The sequence below is a fragment of the Balaenoptera borealis genome, assembly GCF_965194805.1.
Source record: "Balaenoptera borealis genome assembly, chromosome: 3".
In the NCBI taxonomy this organism is placed as follows: domain Eukaryota; kingdom Metazoa; phylum Chordata; class Mammalia; order Artiodactyla; family Balaenopteridae; genus Balaenoptera; species Balaenoptera borealis.
The window spans coordinates 33,968,094-33,989,776 of NC_138866.1; the positions used below are offsets into that span (position 1 = coordinate 33,968,094).

At 50.9% G+C, this 21,683-nt stretch overlaps 2 protein-coding genes across 6 annotated transcripts in view; one reads left to right on the forward strand and one right to left on the reverse strand.

Annotated features, from left to right (window-relative positions):
• Positions 1–7,985, forward strand: part of PIGH (phosphatidylinositol glycan anchor biosynthesis class H) — a 12,629-nt gene extending 4,644 nt beyond the window's left edge. The window contains exons 2-4 of one of the 5 annotated variants that reach the window (XM_082386756.1): positions 105–188; positions 3,987–4,073; positions 6,164–6,274. In XM_082386756.1, the coding sequence (XP_082242882.1) occupies positions 105–188; positions 3,987–4,073; positions 6,164–6,208 (216 nt within the window). In that variant the 3' untranslated portion in view covers positions 6,209–6,274. Of the gene's footprint in view, positions 1–104; positions 189–2,374; positions 3,034–3,986; positions 5,088–6,163; positions 6,275–7,720 lie in introns of those variants that run through there. The other 4 variants (XM_082386758.1, XM_082386755.1, XM_082386757.1 and 1 more) reach the window with 4 other exon arrangements.
• PLEKHH1 (pleckstrin homology, MyTH4 and FERM domain containing H1) overlaps positions 4,881–21,683 on the reverse strand; it is a 50,085-nt gene continuing 33,282 nt past the window's right edge. The window contains exons 10-29 of the mRNA XM_082386459.1: positions 20,938–21,088; positions 20,637–20,779; positions 19,560–19,670; positions 18,208–18,294; positions 17,681–17,842; positions 16,607–16,687; positions 16,070–16,252; positions 15,567–15,675; positions 14,645–14,757; positions 13,846–14,022; positions 13,398–13,495; positions 12,706–12,883; positions 12,007–12,162; positions 10,856–10,956; positions 9,838–9,979; positions 8,547–8,689; positions 8,300–8,429; positions 6,670–6,756; positions 6,225–6,371; positions 4,881–5,274 (exon numbers count right to left, since the gene is read on the reverse strand). Coding sequence (XP_082242585.1) covers positions 5,113–5,274; positions 6,225–6,371; positions 6,670–6,756; positions 8,300–8,429; positions 8,547–8,689; positions 9,838–9,979; positions 10,856–10,956; positions 12,007–12,162; positions 12,706–12,883; positions 13,398–13,495; positions 13,846–14,022; positions 14,645–14,757; positions 15,567–15,675; positions 16,070–16,252; positions 16,607–16,687; positions 17,681–17,842; positions 18,208–18,294; positions 19,560–19,670; positions 20,637–20,779; positions 20,938–21,088 — 2,661 coding nt within the window. The 3' untranslated portion in view covers positions 4,881–5,112. The remainder of the gene's footprint in view (positions 5,275–6,224; positions 6,372–6,669; positions 6,757–8,299; positions 8,430–8,546; positions 8,690–9,837; positions 9,980–10,855; positions 10,957–12,006; positions 12,163–12,705; positions 12,884–13,397; positions 13,496–13,845; positions 14,023–14,644; positions 14,758–15,566; positions 15,676–16,069; positions 16,253–16,606; positions 16,688–17,680; positions 17,843–18,207; positions 18,295–19,559; positions 19,671–20,636; positions 20,780–20,937; positions 21,089–21,683) is intronic.

Genomic DNA, 21,683 nt, shown 5'->3' on the forward strand with positions numbered 1-21,683 from the left:
CAAATGCATTCTTTTTCAAGTGTATGAAAAAGTTTTAAGCCTTCCCTTGAGAAAGAAAACTGAATTTTACTTAGATCTCTGCTATTTGGTTTATTTTCTTACAGCAGAAGGTGATTTACTACCTCTGCATTTTATTGAAGGATCCAGTGGAACCACATGGGATATCCCAAGTAGTACCTCTCTTCCAGGTGAGCACAGAATACTTAAGTTTCTTCTGCAAAGAAATCCTCTACCTTTCCCCTCCTCTCTGCATATCCACAGCTTCTTTTGTTCAGTAGGAATTTGAACTTCTGTTGTCAAGAGTATTTGAGGATACCTGAGTGGTATTTTTACTGAGAATTAGGATTTTAGTTATTTCAGAAATTCCTTTCTGAGGCAAATAAGGCTTTCAGAAATATTATGAATTTATACAAATTTTAGAGATAAAAACAAATATATAGCAACTTCTGCCTATAGGTCATCATTCATCTGCTTTGACTCCGTCAGTCTGCCAATACGCGATTTTACATAGATGTTATTGATCTGTACGGACTGTTATACACTATTTTGTGTCTTGTTTTTATATATATATAAATTTATTTATTTATCTATTAATTAATTTATTTATGGCTGTGTTGGGTCTTCGTTGCTGTGCGCGGGCTTTCTCTAGTTGCGGTGAACAGGGGCTACTCTTCATTGTGGTCCGTGGGCTTCTCATTGTCGTGGCTTCTCTTGTTGCGGAGCACGGGCTCTAGGCGCACAGGCTTCAGTAGTTGTGGCATGTGGGCTCAGTAGTTGTGGCTTGCAGGCTCTAGAGCTCAGGCTCAGTAGCTGTGGCACACGGGCTTAGTTGCTCCGCAGCATGTGGGATCTTCCCGGGCCAGGGCTCAAACCCATGTCCCTTGCATTGGCAGGCAGATTCTTAACCACTGCGCCACCAGGGAAGCCCTTGCTTTTTTAATATACATATTTTCATGCATTTACAAAGTCCATTATACTTATTATTTTAAATAATTATATCATGTCAAATACTAGTTTATTTAGCTACCTCATTTGCTAGCTTTTGAAATCATGTTCAGATTGTTTTTTGTTTTGTTACAAAAAAACACTTATACAAAGACGCAGACTTACTCGAGAATGGACTTGAGGATACGGGGAGGGAGAAGGGTAAGCTGGGACAAGGTGAGAGAGTGGCATGGACATATATACACTACCAAACGTAAAATAGATAGCTAGTGGGAAGCAGCTGCATAGCACAGGGAGATCAGCTCGGTGCTTTGTGACCACCTAGAGGGGTGGGATAGGGAGGGTGGGAGGAAGGGAGACGCAAGAGGGAAGAGATATGGGGACATATGTATATGTATAACTGATTCACTTTGTTATAAAGCAGAAACTAACACACCATTGTAAAGCAATTATACTCCAATAAAGATGTTAAAAAATTAAAAAAAAACCAAAAAACTTACACAAACATGATTATAATCAATTATTTTATAGGTATATAAAGTATTTATGTATGCAGTTAACTCTGCCTCACTGCCCTTCCTTTTTCACAAAGGATTTAAGGTAGCTAAGCTAAAATTCCTTTGCATTATAATACAAAACTATTTTATTAAAGCTTATGAATAGTTTCATAGATTTTAATCATGTTTGAGATTTGGCTCCAGAGATTGGACAACTTTACCATACTTTTGGGAATTTGTACTTGTTTTTCTGTAGTCTTGGCTAACAGTGGGTTTAGCTATTTTTTAGTTTAGTATGTAGGTAAAGGAATTTAGAGATATTAAATTTGTGTCTCTTTAAATGACAGAGACTTTTCATATTTCCTTGTAAGTACGCCTATCAGTATTTTCTGTTTTAAACTATCCATCTCCTCTATTAGTCAAGTAGATACTAGATAGTGATTATGCATTGTAACGATTTATATATTTTGGGTAGCAAACTGTTATTAGATATGCTTTCCCCATATATTTTTCCCATTCTGTGGCTTTTCTTTTCATTTGGTTGTATTATATTTCATTATACAAAATAATTTTCAATGTTTACATATTAAACTGCCCTTCTTGTCTCTGAGAACTGCTTCGCAGCTTGTGATTCTTCCCAAGAGGGTCTGTCCTTGTTACTCCTCTTGCTTGCTCTTAGGTGGAAGTCATGAAATTTAGACAGATTAAAAACTGTCTTTTGAGCTCCTGCTTCCACAGTTCACCGGCTGGGATGTGGGCCTGGTTAGGGATTCCTCCCAGCAAAATGCTGTGAGGCCTGAACTTCTGAAGCCCACACCTGTACCATTTAGACCCCCTGGTCGTGGGTGAGAGATTGAGGTTGCACATGGACACAATACCACTAAGCACTTTATGTTCATCTTGTCTCTGCATTTCTCCCCTTTGGAATTCAGAGTGCCAAGCCCCGGCTGGACTGCTTGATTGAAGTGTACAGAAGCTGCCAGGACATCCTGGCACACCAAAAAGCCACATCAACGAGCCCATGAGTCCCAGCATTTAGGAGGCCAGTATTGTTTTCCAGAGGAGATGACTCCTAAGCCACAGTGGCTGGTTTATTTTCTGTATTTTAAACCATCAAGTGGGCACAGTCCTAGGAACCAGTATGGATGCGGTGGATCTCAGAGCCATAGAGCAGGTGCCTGGAAGCCTAACTTATTGTTTGATGTTAAGCAAAGTATTTATGTGTATTTTAGTGTTCCCCTTGTAAGGTTTTGTTTACCACCTGAGGGGAGACCTCGAAACAGTATGTCAGGAATAATGTTGACGAAGAGCACTTTGTGAAATTCCTAAGCATGTTGAAGTTTACTTTTTGTTGAAATTTGTAGAGCAAGACATTGGGAAACTGACATCTGATCTCTTGAGAAAGATAATTTTCAACTGCACAGTACCCCTGTATAAAAGTTAAGAAAAAAAGCAAGCCCTTCAGGGGCTGGTCAGTAGGAAGAAGTGTCCTACAAAGACTCGTCTCTGTCCACCTAGCTCCTGTGTTCTGTACAGGGTTAATTTATGATGATTCTCTTAATAAACAGATCTCCTTCCAAAACATACACAATTGCTTGGTTCAGACAGCTGCTTTTTATTGACAAACAAACACAATCACGGCATTTCAGTCACGGGTGTCAAGCACATTAATACTCTTGTTAGTCAGCATTGTCTATGGTTTCAAAAACTTCTTTTGCCAAGAGGGATGAGATAAAAGGCCAGACAGAAGTTTGACTTTGGTTTCCAGACATGTTAAAGAAGGATAAACATACATACTATAGAAGCCTTTGTTTATAAGGCAGTTTCTTCCATATAAAATTAATAAACTAAGGGAGGATTCCTGAAGGGTTGGGAAGAAGACATGGCGGGGGAAATAGCTTGACCCCCAAATTCAGTATGAACACAGCTCCATTCTTGCTTACTTTTTCTTTGGGATTTTTTTTTTTTTTTAACTCCTGGCTAGATGATAATTCCTTATTTGCCTTAGAGACACTCAAGATATTACAAAACCAGAGCTGTAACTTCTGCCTTTTACACCAGCCCTGGAGGGGTTATTCAGGAGCCTGCGGGACATGTGACATGTGACTTGTTCGAGGTAGAAATGTCTCAGCTAAATCCCAAATGCTGGGGGAAAGGCAGGAACAGAAATGGGAGGCAGCTATAAAATTGCCAGCCTGGCAAAGTCAAGTTCATTTAAAAAAGGCAGACACTCTGCTGTGCTGCTTTTTTCATCATGCTTGTCAGTTTAATGGGTGAGAGAGGGGAAGCTTACGGCAGCTGAGGTGTTCAGATAAACTAGTTCCAGCCTTGCAGTTTTCACAGTGTGCAACACACACACACTTTGCTGGGGTTAAAGGCTTGGTTCTTGGATGCTATTGCTAAATCCATATAGTTTGTTCGGCACTTTATCGAAAAATGATAAGACTGCCTTAGAGCTATGAAATAAAACTCAGTTTCTTCAATGTTGGAAATCAGAGTATAAATGAACTCTTTCGTCTTTTTTTTTTTTTTTTTCCTGTTAAGGGAGGGCGGAGACAAGATCATCTCTGCATCCAACAGAAGGTCTCACTCGGGGATGGGGGGATATTGGCATCGTCAGGAAGGCAAAAGGTGAAAGATACTTTCAATTTCTTTAACCTGATGTTCTCAGGCTAGGACAGATAACACATATGTGTGTCTGCCCTCAAACTAATTCCCAGCGTAAGTTCGCCAGAAGTCTTAAGGAGCAAATCCAGGCCCACGAGCCTGCAGGGGGGTCTTCTGTTTCTGACTCATCTTTGGTGGCTTCACAGAGCAGCAAAAAGCAGAATGCATTTGCTTGGTCTTTCAAAGAGGAGGGGGACAAGCGACAACCACCTTCTCCTACAGTAGTAAGCACAGCCTTCACTGAGCCCTGTCCAGTTGTTAAAATGAGACAGGGAGCGGTCAGGTTGGACCTAGCCCCTGCCCTTGCCTGTACCCAGTTGGGCTGACGGTCCAGTGTGAGGGAGAACAGCTTCAGTCTCGGGAATAGCGCTTTGTCCTGCAGAGACAGGTGCCGCTGCCCCAGAAGGGCACCGCCGATGCCTCCTTGTTCTCACCAGGGGAAGGGGAAAGGTGAGTCTCCTCCTTTTTCTCCAGCCCTGCCAACACCTTTCCCATATGGGAAAGGAAGTCCAGTCTTAGTGAGTTCTAAGCTTTTGTTGGAGTTCAGGTGAATTGGAAATTCTAGTCCTCTCCTATTCAGGGATGTCGGGAAAACTTCAAGTATAAATCCCTGCATGAGGACCATACACAACATAAACATATTAGTCTCCCTGAGAGTAGCAGTGCAGGAAATTCTGACTTACAGCACTGATGCCCTCAGTAACCAGTAACAGTGGGCCATCCCTATCTGTGTCTAGAATCGGGCAGCATCCAGAGCTCAGTATTCTTGTGAAAAAAAGAGTGGTTTTTATACTGGGTCTGGATTTTTAAAGGTTGGCCCTGAAACATTATAAGGCACCTAGAGAGTAAAGGCTTCATGGACACTGAAATACACATTTCACAGAACAACTGGGGCAGGCTGCAGGGGGCTGTTAGACCCATCCCAGTGGTATCGCACCTGAGGATACACCTCTCTAATCCCAGAGGCACCAGGTGGTGGTGGGGAAAGGGGTAGGAGAAATATTCACAGCAACGTTGGCCCCTTGGCAGCACATGGAACAGAAGCAAAGAACTGTCGTCCATCCAGTTCCCATGGCTGGCAGGCAGCAGGCGTGTTGGGGGGCGGGTCCACAGCTGTGGAGCAGTGGTTCATGTAGCTGGCCATGATGAAGGTCACCTCTGCAATCTAAGGAGAGAAGGAGAAACAAAGGAATTGAACACTGGCTTTGGCTTGAATCCTGGCTCTCTCACTCACTAGCTGTTGCACTGGTTATATAAGCTTCCTGGGCTTCAGTTTGTCCCTTAAATTAAAATACCCACCCGGGAGGAAGTGTCCAAAGGGGATCGTTCCTGCGAGGCTCGGAGGCCTAGTGAAATAGGCGTCTGGGAGGTCCTGAGGTGCCCAGTACCTCCTGAGGACAGGAGGACCAACATTCCGCCCTGGTTGTCTCCAAGGCAAGGCAAGGCAGCCTCCCTGGAGGAAAGGATCTGTATATCCTCTCCTTTGGCAGGGACAGCATTGAAAGGAGGAGGTGGTTAGGCAAACTCCAGCTTTAGGGTTAAAACAACAGGGTTTCCAGTTGCTCAGAAGGGAGCCAGGAACTATAAATCAGAACTTTGGTTTCAGAGTCTCTGCAGTTGTTATTTTTGCATCAACATTTCCTGTACTGAGTAGGAACAAGGCCCTTAAAGTGAACAGTTCCTAGGACCTCCTTCAAGACCCCAGGGAAGGGGGAGCATGTTCAGACTGTCCCACTTGTGACCAGTGCCGGAACAGCAGAGCCCAAGGCAAGGTGAGAACACTTGGGCCTGCTGCAAGGACGAGAGCAGCAAGAGGGCCCCCATTCAAGCCTGTCCGGTGCTGTGGCTGACAGAACAGAGGAGGGTAACGTGAGGAGCGCAGAGTAGCTGGACCAGAGTGAGTTTCTTCTCCCGCCAGCCCCTCCACCTGCCACCTCAGCTGTGACCGCAGAGACGCCACCTGAACCCTCTGGGGTACTGATGATAGGGCCAAAAGTTTCATTTGGGGCAGGGCCCTTCTAGAGTACTGTCATAACCCCAGTTTCCTTTCTAAGCTCCGAGCCCATCTCATCAGACCACAGCAGGGTAACATGTTTTAGCAGCTTCCAGACCCACCTTGGGAGCAGCCATCCGGAAGATCAACTTCTCAATGTGGCCTTTTCCAGAGCTCTGGTCTGAAATGGATCTAATCACAAGCATGAAGTCATCCCGGTAGCCACCAAAGGTCATCACTGAAGAGTAGGGATAAGTGACGTGCACTTGCTGTGGGGAAAGATCCAGTTAGTTCTGGAAAAACTTTCCACCTGCCTCCTGAGCTAGGAGCCAGCATGCCCAGTCTCTTCCAGACCAGGAAGGGAGAAGTCTGAAGTGGTCACACTTTGGAGATCTACATTTTGAATGTCTACAAGCTGTGTCTAGACTAGAGGACAGCGGTACTTGGGCAGGGGGTGGGGGAAGGAAAACCGTGGTCACTTAGCTCAGCCCTTTGAGTCCAGAGAGAAGAAGAAAAGACTGTTCAGGAGAAGGAGGGGTCAGGAAGCCAGCCCTCATCCTCCCGTACCATAGTGTTGTGGTCCAGAATGCTGACACCATCCTCATTCACGGCAATCCACACCAGGCTGTTCTCCTTGGAAGACAGCTGTGCAGGCTGGGGGAACAGGAAAATCTCATCAGACATCCACAGCTAGGGGTTCTGAACCACTAGAGCTTTCTGAGGAAGAAGGCACATCCAGGGATCTGCTAGGCAGTGATTTCCAACTTTTTTCTTTTGGAAAACGTAGAAGATGGTATTTGTACATCATGCTGGAGTAAACAGGCTGCTCGTGGCAGGAGGCACCTGGCTCGGGGCTCTGGCCACCTACTAACAACCCCGAGTATCACTTTCTTGTAGTACCTATAGCCCATCCTGCCATGGTACAGAACACAGTACACTTTGTTCCTGTTCCAGAACAGAGGCCAGCCCTGGCTGTTCTGTCACAGGCATGGAGAACAGGCTGTTTTTTCCTGGCTTTCAGAAACTGACAGCATTCCACCCACAGGCCCTCCTAAGTGCAAGCTGCATCTTGCTTCAACCAATTTCCTAGGGACTATAAAATAATTAGGAAAACAATAATGCAAGGGCTTTAGGCCCTACCAGGGAGAAAAATGACTGTTTGGTGGGTAAGTCCTAGAATGACTAATTTTCACTGCCAGGGCTGCAGTAGGGCAATCTAGATTTCCTATCTCTCCTACCCTGGGGAGGCTAGGGAGAGAGATGGACATGTCCCTTTTTTCAGGAGCTTCTTCCAACCTTCCAGACTAAGTGGGTCCCCATGTTATATGCCTTTATAACACCCCTGTACTTTTCCTTCATGGCACTTGTGACAGCTTGTAAAAAAATTATATATATTTTATATATACATATATTTAGAAAGAGAAAGTGTATGTGTGATTATTTGATTAGTGTGTACCTCCCCCACTAGATGGGAAGCTCCATGAAGGCGAGGACATGTCTGATTTGCTCACCTCTTGTCACCTCAGACAACTAGCACAATGCCTGAAATATAGTAGGAGCTCAACAATTCTTTGTTGAATGAATGAGTGAATGTCTGTTGTCTAATCTGTATCCTCAGTGAACAGGATCATGATCCAACTTCGCGCATAGGACACTCTGTGTGATTACGTACGAAGTTTCATGCACACCAGATACCCAGTGAAGAAAAGTTCCAGCTGAAATTACTTTTGGCCACCTGGCCTTCAAGCAGGAGAAATTAACTGGTGCCTGAGTAGTCAGATCCCTCTGTGGCTGCACCAGGTCAGCAGAGATGTATTTGTTTAGGTTACACGTTGTTCTTTCAAACTTCTTTTAAAATAAAAACATTCTCAAGAGGAACATCATATCAAGTCTGAACTGTGTTGTGAATTAGTTGACCCTATCTTTTTTTTCAAGGGTAGGATTGGGAAAGAAGTCAATAAAGGAAAGTTAAGGATCACCCAGAAATAACCCTGGCCCGAAAGCAATGAGTCACAACTGCTCTGGACCAGGAAAAGCTGGAGTAGGCAAGAAATGGGTGGAAAGATAGTGACCCCTAGTGGTTGCGGGTGGGCGCTGCAGACTGAACTGGCTCAAACCTGACCGAATCCAGGAGAAACTTAGGGAGCTCCTGAGGGTGTGGTAACCACTCCTTCTGCTGGAAACCACCCACACTTACCTGAGCAGCAAAGAGCTTAGCACCAAAGAGGGGCCATTTCCGGGCCACTGTCAGGTAGATGCGGATGCACTCAGGAGAGGAGCAGCCTTGCAGTGCTGCCCACTTTGTGGTCAGCTGATCTGCCAGGTGCCTGGTTTAGATGGATGGAGAGATATGGTGCCATGTTTCTGTTGCAGCTCTGAGGTTTTCCCCAACTCTACAGCCCATGCCTCCCTACGGTGACTCCCTGCAAGACCTTGCAGCCTACCTCAGCTGTTCCAGGGGGGCCCCGTGTCTGTAGCGCCTTGGGTAGAACCTGTCTAGGACCTGCTGGAGGTGATGCAGAGCCTTGGCAGGGGGTGTGCCCCCAGGTCCTGGCAGGATGGGCTTCTCCAAGTCCCCATACTCTACCTGTGGTAGAAGCACACAGAGGGACAAATCAGGAATTTGGATGTGAATGGGGTGGGGGCCTGCTGAGAGAGGTGAAATCATTATTTCATTCCTTTATTGGTGAGGTGTGAATGGATGTGAAAAAACACTTCTTGTGAACAGACAGACCCTTTATCTCTGTCTGTTTCACAGACACTAGAGAAACAGCCTTAGGGTCCTAGAATATTAGAGATTGTCTAGATCAACTCTCCTTTTGCAGCTGAGGTCAAGTGCCTTATCCAAAGACACAGTTAATTAGTGGCAGACAAGGGAAAACACTATAGAAATTCTGGCTTCTAATCCAAAAATATGGGATACAGGATTGAAGATGCTACAGATCCTTCAGTAGAGCTGACTGTTCCAAATGTGGCCATTAGAGTCAGATACTTGGCTCAAATCCCAGCTCTGCCATTTACCAGCTCTGAGACCATGATCAGGTTAAACTCTGTGAGCTTCAGTTTACTCATCTATAAAGTGGGGGTGAGAACTAAATAGGGTACTACATATAAAATGTTTTGCACAGGGCTCTCTACAGCATACTCAATACATGTTTATTGTATTAAAGGCCAACTGTTATTATTTCCCCCTCCTCTCCAGCATGTAGATCCAGACTCTTTCTTATGGGAACCATGAAGGTATCCCAGATTCCTTTGGCAAGACAGCCTCCTAAAGGTAATAGGGAGAAGAGTCAAAGTCTGAATGTGTGTTCCTTTTCGTAGTTCTCATTACAATGTTTGACAGCTGTAAGTACACACTTAACCACATACATTATATGACATACATTATCTAGGAATTATACTTAGTACAACCCTGTAGGGGCAGGCAGGGATGTATTTTTGTTTTTGGTATACGAAAAAGGGAACTACAGCATAGACAAGTGAGGTGACTTGGCCAAGATCTCATAGCGGGAAGGTGGCTAGGATTCAAACCCAGGCCCCTGGTTTCCACGCCCAGAGTTCTGCACGTAGCCTGGATCTGCAGTGAGGCACTCTGCTGGGTAAGGAGTCAGCAAGGCCGCCCTCTCTGGCACCTCAGGACTCGCAGAATCTCCTGTTTCCGCCTGTGTGGTGCATTCCACCTGTGAGTCCAAGACGTCTCCTGACCCTCCTGGGGTCTGGACAGAACCTTACCTGGGCCATCAGTGCAGCCATCTCCAGAGCCAGCTCCTTGTTGACAGGAAACCTCCCTGCCACTATCTCTGCGCTAGTTTGGGAGGCAAGCAGCAGGCGCTCTCGCTCTGTCTCCCCTTTGACTTGACTCCGAAAGTACAGCCTACAGGGGAGAGAGTGAGAAGCCAGGGCTCAGCTGGGATCCCAAACAGATGAAGCTGTCTCTGCATCTGTTTATCTTGATTTCCAAAGAAAGAAAGAAACTACTCTTTTTATACCATTTGTGAGCCTGTTTTCCACTGCCTCCAGAAAAACTTAACCAAGCATGACACAGAGCAGATAGAGGGCCATCAGGTCCCACAGCACCAGTAGCACGTGGTCAGTTCTGAATTCACTGTTAAGACTTACTGGATTTGGTGGGGGGAATCTGGTACCTGGAATCATAGCTTATTAGGAAACTGAATGAGTTAAGATTCCAAGAGACTAATGGAAATCATCTGCCTGGAGACATACTGGGATGGAATTTTCTTAGTCAAATTGGTATTAAGTCAGGATTTCTCCTTCTGTATTTCCTGGAATTGGTATAGGAGCAATTTATTCTTTAGTCTTAAATATCTAGTGCTCGGACAAAATCTTCCTCTCCTGATGTAACACATGCAGCCACCTGAGGAAGTTGGTCTGTTTCGGGGGCAGGGGGTGTGTGTGTGTGTGTGTGTGTGTGTGTGTGTGTGTGTGTGTGTGTGTGTGTGTGTGTGTGTGTGTGTGTGTGTGTGTGTGTGTGTGTGTGTGTGCGCGTGTGCGCGCGCGCGCGCGCGCGCATGTGTGAGTGTGCAGACACAGTACAGGGACGCAGAGCCTGAGCTGTCCAGGGCCTCACAGAGGCCAGCAGAGCCAGCCTGGGCCTCCAGCTACTGACCAGCGGGCAGTGTTATATCTCTGGGCGCCCTGCCTGTGCAGGACAGGCCTCCAGCTGGGGGAGTGATGAGTTGCACCCCAGTGGCAGCCCTCATGCTTGGTCCCCCTTGGCGGTGCCCAGGACCTGTTCTTGTACATCAGCTTCACGACACGTGTGCCACCCTCAGACTTTCCGGAGTGCAGCTCCTTCAGGGCTTGTTCCCACTTGGAGATGGCATCGCAGATCTGCACGAGGCAAAAGAGGAAAGTCAGAAAAGCCCCTGATGAAGAGAACAAGGTCCAGTCAGGGCTGGACTCGGGCAGAGCAGCGGGGCAGCGTTGAACGACTGTCCTCCATCAGGAGGCTGACCCGCGGGGCCTCCTGCTCCCAGGACCCAGGGTGCCTGTGGCTTTCTCACAGACAGAGGTGTAGCTCTGAGCATGGCGTGGGCAGCAAACCATGGAATGCTGCCGCCATTGCCTGGACATCTGAGGCGGCCTCCCAGAGGCTAGGCAGGCCCCAGTTCAAAACCACGGCCCCTTATCACCGGCTCCACTTCCCTCCCACCAACCGCCATTCTCTTCAACAAATATAACCGGAGGCCTACTGTGTAACAAAGCCTTACAGATGCCCGGGCATAGTTTTTCCAGGCAATGGTAAAAGACAATAGGAGTCTTTGCCCTGTCACCATAAAGAAAGCAGAAACTGCAGCCAAAACCCTCATCCTCATCAAGTGCTCCAGCACATCCCACAAACACCCAGCATGCCCCGCGGTTCTAACCCCAGACCCTAATGCAACACAGGGCTCGAATCCCACTCAAGAGCCTTTACGCACAGAAGTACCACAAGGATCTACCTCTTTAAAGTTGGTGGAACCTGTAAGCACAGCACGGGCCCTGGCAGACTGGGTAAGAGTGAGCTGCCAGCGTACAACACGACATCTGCTGGGTCCAGGCGTACAGTTGTCCGTCTACGCACGTGTGTACGAAACTGGCAGCAGGCTCCGCCCGGGGGGCGCTGCTGCTGAGAAGTGCCTCCCTGTCCTTCCTACCCTGAGCTGGGAAGCGGCTTTTCTTCTGGAAGCTGAACAGCCTCTCGAGGGAGGGAGGGAGGGATGTGGAGATCTTCTCTCCAGAGACAAGGGCACAGACGACTTTTCTCTGCCTATATGGGCACATTTTAAGATGGCACAGAAATGCTGGCCTCGGGCTCAGCCCCAAACAGGCTGGGAACACAAAATCCTGAAGACCGAGGTGGCTCAGGAGGAAGCTCAGTCGGCTTATGGGGACCATCACCTTGACGCGCCCCTGCAGGCAGTGTTCCAGGTCCCTGCCAGAAGGGTCGTCCGTGAAGAGGGCGAAGCCAGAATGGGAGGACTTCCTCATGCCCGTCTCCTGGTTCAGCCGCTGGAGGAACTCGTCAACTGTGGAGGAGCCGTCAAAACCGACCACCTGCCGGGAGAGGGGACCTCCTGAGAGGGGCCCACGGGGGCTAGTGGAGGGGTCAGGGCCCGGGAGGTGGAAAGGCATGGCTGAAAGGAGCAAGGGTGACAGCAGAGGCCAAAGAAAGCTGGTTTCCACGTGCAGAGGGCGAGTGCTTAAGGGAGGAGCCCGCCCACCGTAAACTGAAGTCCCACATAAGCTCCGTTCCTCCTTTGCTGTCACTCTTTGGGAGGCCTTTTCCCATGCCACTTTCTTGGTCAGTGTGTCAGCTTCCCTGTTCACATAGTGGGTTCAAAAGATCCTCTTCCCAGGCCCCAAAGAGTGAAGCACTTTTGTGATTCAAGCTCTGTACTCCCTCCACACTGGCACGAATGGCCCCCCTCGCCCCCTGCACCCCAGGCCCATCCTTTGGCTGGTTTGCCTGTTAAGATCTGCTGGGCCTAAGGAGGCTTAGCACCCACTGGCCCAAAGGTGTTCTCCTCTGGGATGGCAATACGAGAAGACTCAGCACAGGGAGCGCGGCAGCCTTGTCACCTGTAGGTCCCTTGTCACCTGGTAAGTCCCGTTGGCGAAGTGCACGGGGATGCTGAAGGGCAAGGAGTGGTGGAAGGGGTTCCGCAGCAGGATGGACACCACCTCCATGCGCGACGGCCTGGCCTCCCGCTCCCCAGTCTGCAGCGTCCGCTCCACTGCCCGCTGGCAGTACGTGGCGTACTGGCCCGTCTCATTTCTAAAAAGACAGGTGAAGGAAGAAAGGAAAACCGGGGAATCCACTCATCCCTACCACCTTGACAGCCTGGTTCCCTACCTACATGTAACCTATAGGACCAAACCTGCAGCTGGAAGGCTGTGACACGAGCCCCAAAGACTGGTCTGGGGTGTTAATTTGTCATTCGGGGCCTATTTTGCTGCAGGTTGCCGGCACAGATATTTTCTGCAGAAGCCAGAAAACATGGCAACAGAGAATGCAAATCTGGGGATGATTTGGGGGCACTGTAGCTCCACATGAGAGCCCCCACTAAATACCCACACACACGTGGATTGGTGTGCAGAGCGTGCCCAGATTTCCGCGTGCCCAGATCTCCACGTGCCTATCTGCGTACATGGTGATGGGCAAAGTCTACATGACCACTGTGCAAATCCCAGAGGGCGGGGCGATCCGATCCATCCTAGTCTCCCCTGCGTCCCTCCGGATCATGCCAGTCGGTAGTGCCAGAGTGGCAGAGGAAACGACATGCACTCACCGGGGATCTGCGTGGCGCTGGAGCTGCTGTTTGACGTACCAGAGGAAGTGGTGCTGAGGCAGGAAAAGTGGGGCACACAGAGCCAGGAGCTGCCAGCACTGCCGGGGGGGAACAAGTAATGTGGGCTGAGCGCTGGGTCCGCCATGCCACCGCCTTCGCAGTCCTGAGCTACAGAGCCTTCACCACCCTCTCCGAACCGCAGCCCCCAGCCTTCTGCAGGCACCAGGATGGCCAGCCTGGCCGGGCTTTGTGCAGAACCGCAATCACACAATCTGACTGTGTGCAGACATCCAGAAGGGGCACAGAGAGGGCAGCGGGACCCGGGCAGCTTTGAGCACGGAAGCCGCCTGCTGGCTGCTAGGCTCGGTCACCTCCTTCCACCTTTCCCACGTCCTGGGCAGCCCTGGCCAACGGCTCCCCTCGGCTGTTCTGCCCCAGGGACGCCCACCTGCATGAGGGAGCACTTCTGCGGCGGGCGGCAGCTGGTCTGCTTCATGAGCTGGCAGTACAGCTCGCTCTGCAGCTCGGGGTGAACGAGGCAGACCTGCAGCGCGGTCTGGGCCAGGGACACGTGGTAGTCCACCGAGGCCGCTTCCACGGGCACGTTGATGAAGAGTTGGCACGACTGCAGGGAAATGACAGTGGGCACAGGTAGACTGACAGCCCCCTGATTATCGTCCTCTGTGACAGGGGACAGACTGGGCCGTCCCCCCCAGGGCTCAAGGAAGGCTCCGGTTCACTGCAGACTGCCCTTTCTAGGAGGGAGCATCGTTACTGCTCGAGAATGTCTACGCTTACCGAGAATGCTACTTTGGGATAGGATCTTTCCTTTAAATGTTTCCATTACATAAGCAAGACATATTCATTTTTTAAAAAGATAGACTATCCAGAGGGGAACAAAGAATATTCTAAAATAGGCCAGAATCTCTCAGGTCCAGAAGCAACATCAACCTGCCCCCTCCCGCTGTTCACTGCAGGAGGAGGGCAGCTCTTTGCTAGTGCTCCCCAGGGGCCCGTGAATGAAGTCCTAGAGCTTCCAGCCTCCCTGCCAGAAAGGACATGATCGGAGCCCTGAGGGACTTTCTTTCCCTTCCTCTTCAGATCCCTCCGGGAGCTCCCCCCTAAACTGCACAGGTCTTCTCCACCCCGGCATCACCGTGGTGGGAAGCACTGCTCTGGGCAGAGCCTGGGCACAGGGCAAGGGTGCCGCCAACAGTCCGTGGGCCTGGGCGCAGCCCCCACTTTACCTTGAAGAGCTTGACAGCCTCCGTCTGCAGGGCCTCGGAGGGCAGGGTGGTGAGGGAGGTGTACAGCCCGTCTTTGCTGTAGCACAGCATGGGGTGCCTCCAGAGGGGGGAATCTGCCCGGAGCACAGCACCAGAGAGCAGTGGCCATTACCACTGAGGAGGGAACTCGCCTCCCCCGCACCCCGACCCTGATCTCAGGGGAAGACAGTGCTTTCACAGTCGGGACACATGAGCTGTGCTGGATTTATATCCACAGAGTGTGGGCTGTGCACTGCATTTATTCAGCACACTCACAAGCATGGCTTACAGGAAGGCGGCTACTGCTTTGCTCGTGGGGCTGCAATAGGGGTGAACGTCCAGTGCAAGGCGTGGACATCGGAGTGCAAGCGTGCGTGTGCAGGGGAGGGCCTCTCCCTGCAGCGCTAGGTCTGGATAGAGGAGCGTATATCAGCCTGGAACAAACAAGCCTCGGAGCAGCAGTAAAGCAGTGTGTGTTCTGGGTGCCCTTGGATCCTCAGGGTCCTGAGAATCGGTAGCAAAATAAAGACCCCAAAATGCCCCAGGCTTAGTTAGCCTGGTCCTAACTTGGGCTTCATTTATTAACAAACTCTAACTATAGATTAACCAGCCGCCTTCTTTCCTCAACCGTCTGCCCAGCCAGCAAGGTTGCAGTGAACAAAGTAAAACATTGACCAAGTCACCGGAAAGTCTGCTCCCCACACAACTCTCCCAGATACTGAGTGGTCTCCTCAGTATCCTCTCCAGAAACAGGGGTCCTGGAGCTCGGGACGGGAATGCCCTTGTGTGGCTTAGAAGGTTTCCAAACAGCTTCCGGGTACAGTAGTGCTTTCTTTGGGTTCCTGACCAACAGTTACCCAGCCGCCCCCCTCCAACCCAGCAGTGATGGCCACCCTCGCCTTACCTGGGTCTCCCTCACCGTCCATCAGCTTTCCAATGAGCTGCTCATAGGCAGTGCCCACCTTGGCACTGCTGCCACCTGCAGCCACTGTGAGGTGGTAAAGCCACGTATCCTGGAAGAGGATGGAAAGCCACCTGATGGGGCTGGGCTGGGGAAGAATGGAGGCAAGAGCTCCAAGGGAGCCTCCCCGAAGGGGCCAAGCCCAGGGTGAGGGTCAGCCTGTCTGGTTGGCACAAGTCAAGGCCACCAGTGCCTAAGAGGAAAGACTTGGGATCGGCTGAATGTGAACCCAAGTTCCTAAGCTTGTGGTTCCCTCCATCTCATGGCCCCAGTGAAGAGATGTTGGTCACTGGGAATGGATTCAATACAAGGAATATTCAGGAAATACTAGTTGCCAAAATGTCCAGGAGGGAAATAGATTCGAATTTGGGGAAGCTCAGAAGAGAGAAGGAAGGTGAGAATCAAAGGTCCAAGCTTTGCCATGGAGGCCCAGCCCCCTCCCTTACCTTTTCGTGCTTGGTGCCAATGAGGAGGTAGGTGGGGCTGTGCTCTGGGGGGTGGATCACAAGGGTGCAATGGGAGGAAAGCAACCGCCGGCTTCCTCCAGCCTCATAGTCCTCGTCTGAGTCACAGGATCGATCTACTTCCTCTATGCGTGCGTCCCGCACAGGCAGACGGCCCAGGGGTCGCTGTGGACACGAGCCTTCCGTGAATGGGAGGGCCAGCGGGGAACGGAGGAGTCTCCTCTCTCTGAACCCTCAGGCCTTGTAGGGCTGGGAATCAAGGACGTGGGTGGATGACAAGATGGGGAGGGGGAGACTACAGCTCCCTGGCTGAGGCGGGCTTGGAGAAGCACAGACAGACCACACAGGCAGGATCTGCGGACCATGCACACTGGTCACACACTCTAGAGGGATCTGGCCAGCCAGCTCTGTACTTGTTGTGGGGTTGGGTGGGGTAGAGGGTAAAGCTGGGGCCTTCCATAAGGACACGGAGCCACAGGAATGTGGTTTGGGGGAAGCTGTCGGGAGGCCAGGCAGTACCTTGTCCTCGTGGCTTCGATAGTAGTAGAAGGTTCTCCCAACAAGAGCACACCAGACCAGTTTGGAATGGCCATGCTTGACCTGTAGGCCAGAAATGAACCAGCATTATTAGAACCAGACGAACCCAGAATTAGATCCGGGACTGGCAAAGAGAAGCCACAGGGAGACAGATCTCAAAACCCCCGGTCCAACTCAGATCCTTTGGTCAATCCCAGGTCAAACTCAGATGCCACCCAGATTCTCTACTAATGGAACCAGCCCTTTCACAGCGAGGGTCCATGGTACCACACGACACCCCATCCGTCCTTGTGTGACCTGCCGTTAAAAGACTGACCAGGCCAACCAGATATCCTGTCCCAGGAATACGATCACGAGAAGAACTTGCTAGTCAGCAGAGGCTAGAGTCAGAAGGGAAGGGCCACAGTGGGCTGAAGCCCTTGGGCAAGTGTAATCATGAAGTGTAAGAAACACTGCACATGGGCAGAGGAGATGGCTGTGAACACAGACTGAACGGGGAAGCAGAGGCAGAGGCAGAGCCCCAAGCACTGAGCTTGCTCACACAATCATTCCTGACGGCATCCTGGCCTAGTTAACGCGCTTCCTTGTTAACTTCCCCTTTCTTGGGATTAACAGGTGCTTCTCAGCTCCCTGCAACCAGAAGAGCCCTAATTAAAACGTCTTTAGGGCAGCCTGAGATATTATAAGTCTTTGGCCACACCTGTCTCGCCGAGGTCACAGCTTCCCACTATTCACACTGAGCTGTGGTGGGTACGAGGCAGGGGTGGGTACGAGGTAGGGGTCATTCCTAGTGACCTCAGAATGGGTCCGAGACATTCCTTTCCCTCCTCTGTCTCGAGAATAGCTGCTGTTGTAACAACACTGACCCCTATTTTTCCAGACACTCATTCACCGTCACCTTGTGTGGTTCAGCCCACAGGTAATCAGTGTGAGGAGCCTCCTGGAGAAAGGAGCTGTGTATCAGGAGGAGACCCACCACCCCCAGCACTCACTCCTGGCTCCCCTGACTCTCAAGAGGAGCCCATCACATTCCTCCCCCACCAACCCCACCCATACCTTAGTCAGCCAGCCCTTCACAGCGGGCTTGGTGCCACCCTGAGGCAGGGCTGGAGGCCCAATGGCCTGGACCTTCAGCAGGCTCTGTAGGACACGGATCCACTCCTCCAGCAGGCTGGGGGAGTCTGCTGTCAGGTAATAGGTCTTCTTCTCAGAGATGAGCTGTGGAGAAGTGAGGGGTTGGGGATGGGGGCGGGGATGGGGAGCTAGGACGATGGAAGAACAGGAGCCTGGCTCTGAGGCGGCACAGATCTCTGACCCACCGGGTCTTCCTTCTTCCTGCCCTGGTACTCCCTCCCTCCCTTCTCCCCCTCCTCATCTTTGCCTCCATGTCTCTCCTACCTTCACTCCATCTCTCACATTCTGCCTCCTCTTCCTTCCTCAAACCCACAAATAAGGATCAGTGCAAACAGTGATGTAATGGCTTTCACACATGCTCATTCTGCCCCATCTTTGTTTCCATCCGAGCCATATCCAAACCCAGCACCTCTTCTATCTAAAGCACTAGCTGCTAGGAGCATGCTCACCTGGAATGTCTGTGCACCCTCCCCTCGAACAATTTGGCAACGGGAGTTCAGTTCCACTTGACCTTGAGGTTTCCGGATGACGTCACTCTGTAAAGAAAGGAATGGAGAGGAAAGAGGTTGGAGCCTTCCCAGAGCATGTCATTTCCCCTCAGATCTTACTCTAGGTCACAAAGGGGAAAGTGATTCCTAAGCTTTCCTGGGCTGTGGTATGATGGATAACTTGTTCTGGATCCTGGTTCTAACTAAATGGAGCAATGATTAGAGACATGGGTCCTCCTGATCCAGGCCTCAAAAAGTATAGATTGAGCCTTTAAAAACTGGGTGAGAAACCACCAGGTTATTCCTGAGCTATAAAGCCCTTAAATTCTTTCTACTACATATTTTACAGTGTTGCAAACAGGTGGCCTATATATATCACCATTACCCTCTCCAGTGCCACTGCAGACATAACTAATCAATCAGAGCATGCCTACTCATTGAGTGATACGGGACCTGAATCCCTCACGTGATGCTCAAGGTAGCCACTAACAATCAACTGGAGTTGCACAAGAGTCAGGCCTGGGCTTCCCTGGTGGCGCAGTGGTTGAGAATCTGCCTGCTAATGCAGGGGACACGGGTTCGAGCCCTGGTCTGGGAAGATCCCACATGCCGCGGAGCAACTGGGCCCGTGAGCCACAACTACTGAGCCTGCGCGTCTGGAGCCTGTGCCCCGCAATGGGAGGGGCCGCGATAGTGAGAGGCCCGCGCACCGCGATGAAGAGCGGTCCCCGCACCGCGATGAAGAGTGGCCCCCGCTTGCCGCAACTAGAGAAAGCCCTCGCACGAACTGAAGACCCAACACAGCCAAAAATAAATAAATAAATAAATAAATAAAGTAGCTATTAAAAAAAAAAAAAAAAAGAGTCAGGCCTTTTTGCCTTCTTTAAAACATTAACATTGGTTCTCTAGGGAGGGCCTGTCAAACTAGGTCCCAACATCCTAAGGCTCCCTAATTCCAAACAGTATAGGAAGGAGATGGAGGAGGTGACAAGCTCGCCTGCTAGAACAGTCCTGATGATGTGAGGGCAGCCTAGGAATAGTTCATTGACAGGACTCGGCTTCTGAAGGAAGAAGGAGTCACCAAGCCAATTCATCTAGAAGTGCCCTTGACTGCTCAGTGCCTGATTTCACTGTGAGAACCGGTGACCAGCCTCATGGTCCCGTGTGGGGCTCAAAGCCTCAGGTGCGTGCCCAGGCTGCCTCTCCCTGCCTGCCAGACCTTCACCCTCTGCCCTGCTTCCAGCCCCTCTCATGCGGTTCTGGGGCTGGGGTGGGGTCCTTTTGCCTACTGTCCTGGGGAAGGAGGGTCTCACCGGAGACTTGTAGTACATGATCTGTCCCTGTCTCAGGACAAACCAGCGCCTCTTCCACGTCTTCACCCGGCTCCCCATTTTCAGGAGGTAGCCTGACTTCTCCAGTGACTCCTGCAAGAGCGGAAGGGTGTAGGGGGATGAGGGGTGGACAGAAGAGGGAAATCACTGGGGTTCCTGGACATCACACAGGCCAAAATAGCCCAGTTGAGTCACTGCTTTGTCATCAATTAAAAAAAATTACTGAGTATCTACTAGGTGTGTTTTCAGGGCACTGCCCTGCTAAGGGTGCAGAGAGGACTTATAAAGCATGGGTGGTCCTGCTGGCAGGGGGAGAAAGCACCTGACCCTGAGGAGGTGGTAGATCAGGGGCTGCACAAGCAAGAGGCTGGCCAGGGAAGGCTTCTGGCAAGAGCCAGACCTGAACTGACCTTGGAAGGAAATCAGCCTTTCCCTTGAAGACGAGCCCAGAGGAGGAAGAAGGCCATTCCAGGCAGCAGGAAAGGGCAAGAGAGGTTTGGGGAACATCAGCCAAACTGGGGTGGAGGGTTCGTGGAGGGGGAGATGAAGACAGGGCAGCACAGTGCGATGGAGCGAGGGCTGGGGAATGAGCCATCTGGATTTACCACTGGCTCTGGCGCATAACAGCATGCCTCTGAGCCTCAGGCTTCTCATCCACGAGATGGGGTAATAAGCCTCATTTGTGAGGACAAATGAGACAGTGCATACAAAGCCATGAGCACGGCGCCCGACACACTAAAAACTCAATAAATGTATTGTTAGCTCTCGGCATCCCAGGGTCAGTGTGGAGCTAAAACGAGGTAACGTGTGTAAACTCCTCCTGGGCCCCGTGGGCCATAGTGATGGGGTCTGTGTGTGCCTGGCCCCCAACTGCACACCCCCAGCCCACTCCCCATGCCCTCACATCATCAGTGGCAGCCCCCAGACTCCCGCCCTCCCTTCGCCAATCCCAGGGACCCCTCGCCTCATGCAGCTGCTGCTTGGGTCTTGTGCTGGAGGTCCGCTCCCACCCGGCCCTGCCTCGGCCCCATCGGGGCGGAGGCCAAGCTCCCAGCTCACCCCGCCTGGGCCCAGCCCGTCGGTGGAGTAGGATGAGGTGCGCTGTAGTTTGTGCTCAGGCTCTGAGTAGTCGCTGTCTAGGGAGCAGGCGTCCGGGGGGATGGCGTAGTCGCCCTCGGAGCTCAGCGAGGACATGGAGACGCCTGCCCAAAAGGAGGAGGAATCAAGGCCCAGGTCCACAGCCTCCTGGCTCACACATCCTGGGAGCTGCAGGGTCTTCCGCACCCACGTGGGACCGCCCATGGGAGGAGATGAAGGGCCCCTCATCGTTCCGCACCCCTCCCACCACCCTTCTCCATACCTCTCTTGATGGCCCGGGGGCTGCCCAGTCCACTGGTCTTCCTGGACTCAGAGCAGGGCACTGAAGTTCGGAAGCTTGCCTGGGAGCTGCAGTCATCATCGGACCCAGAGGACTCGTCCACAAAGGGCACCGTGCTGATCTGCGTGGCTTTCTGCAAGACAGGCCCCTCCCCACTGCAGCTAAGGCTGCAAGACAAGCCCCATCCCATCTGCACTTTCACTCCCGCTCCAAGTGCCTGGGGCGTGGCCAACACAGCCTGTCTAGAGCATGGGAAGCCATCACCCAGCTGGGGCACCCAAAAGACAACTGTCCCTTCCCGACTCGACGACCTTACCCCTGTGTCCTTCACCTCCATGCTTCTCTCTCCCTCACACACCATCATCCTCTGTGGTCCCCAGTGAAGCTGCCCCACCAGGGCTGAACACCTGGCCACTGAGACCCTTGCTCCCTGCCACTAGGGGGCCAGAAAACCATGCCACGGGGCCCAGTGTGAGACAGGAGCTTTAAAAGTGGGTGGGGATGACAAATTGAGAGATCACGGCAAAAATTTAAAAAGACCAATTACTTCAATATTGGGGAAACTGTGTGGAAAAGGGTACTCTATTTTATATAAAAGATTTATATAAAATCTTTTTAGAAGGTAATTTGGCACTACCTGTCAAAATTTAAAACATGCATATTATCTGCCCCTAAATTCCACCTCTAGAACTCTGTCCTACAGAAATATGCATATATAAGTGCATAGA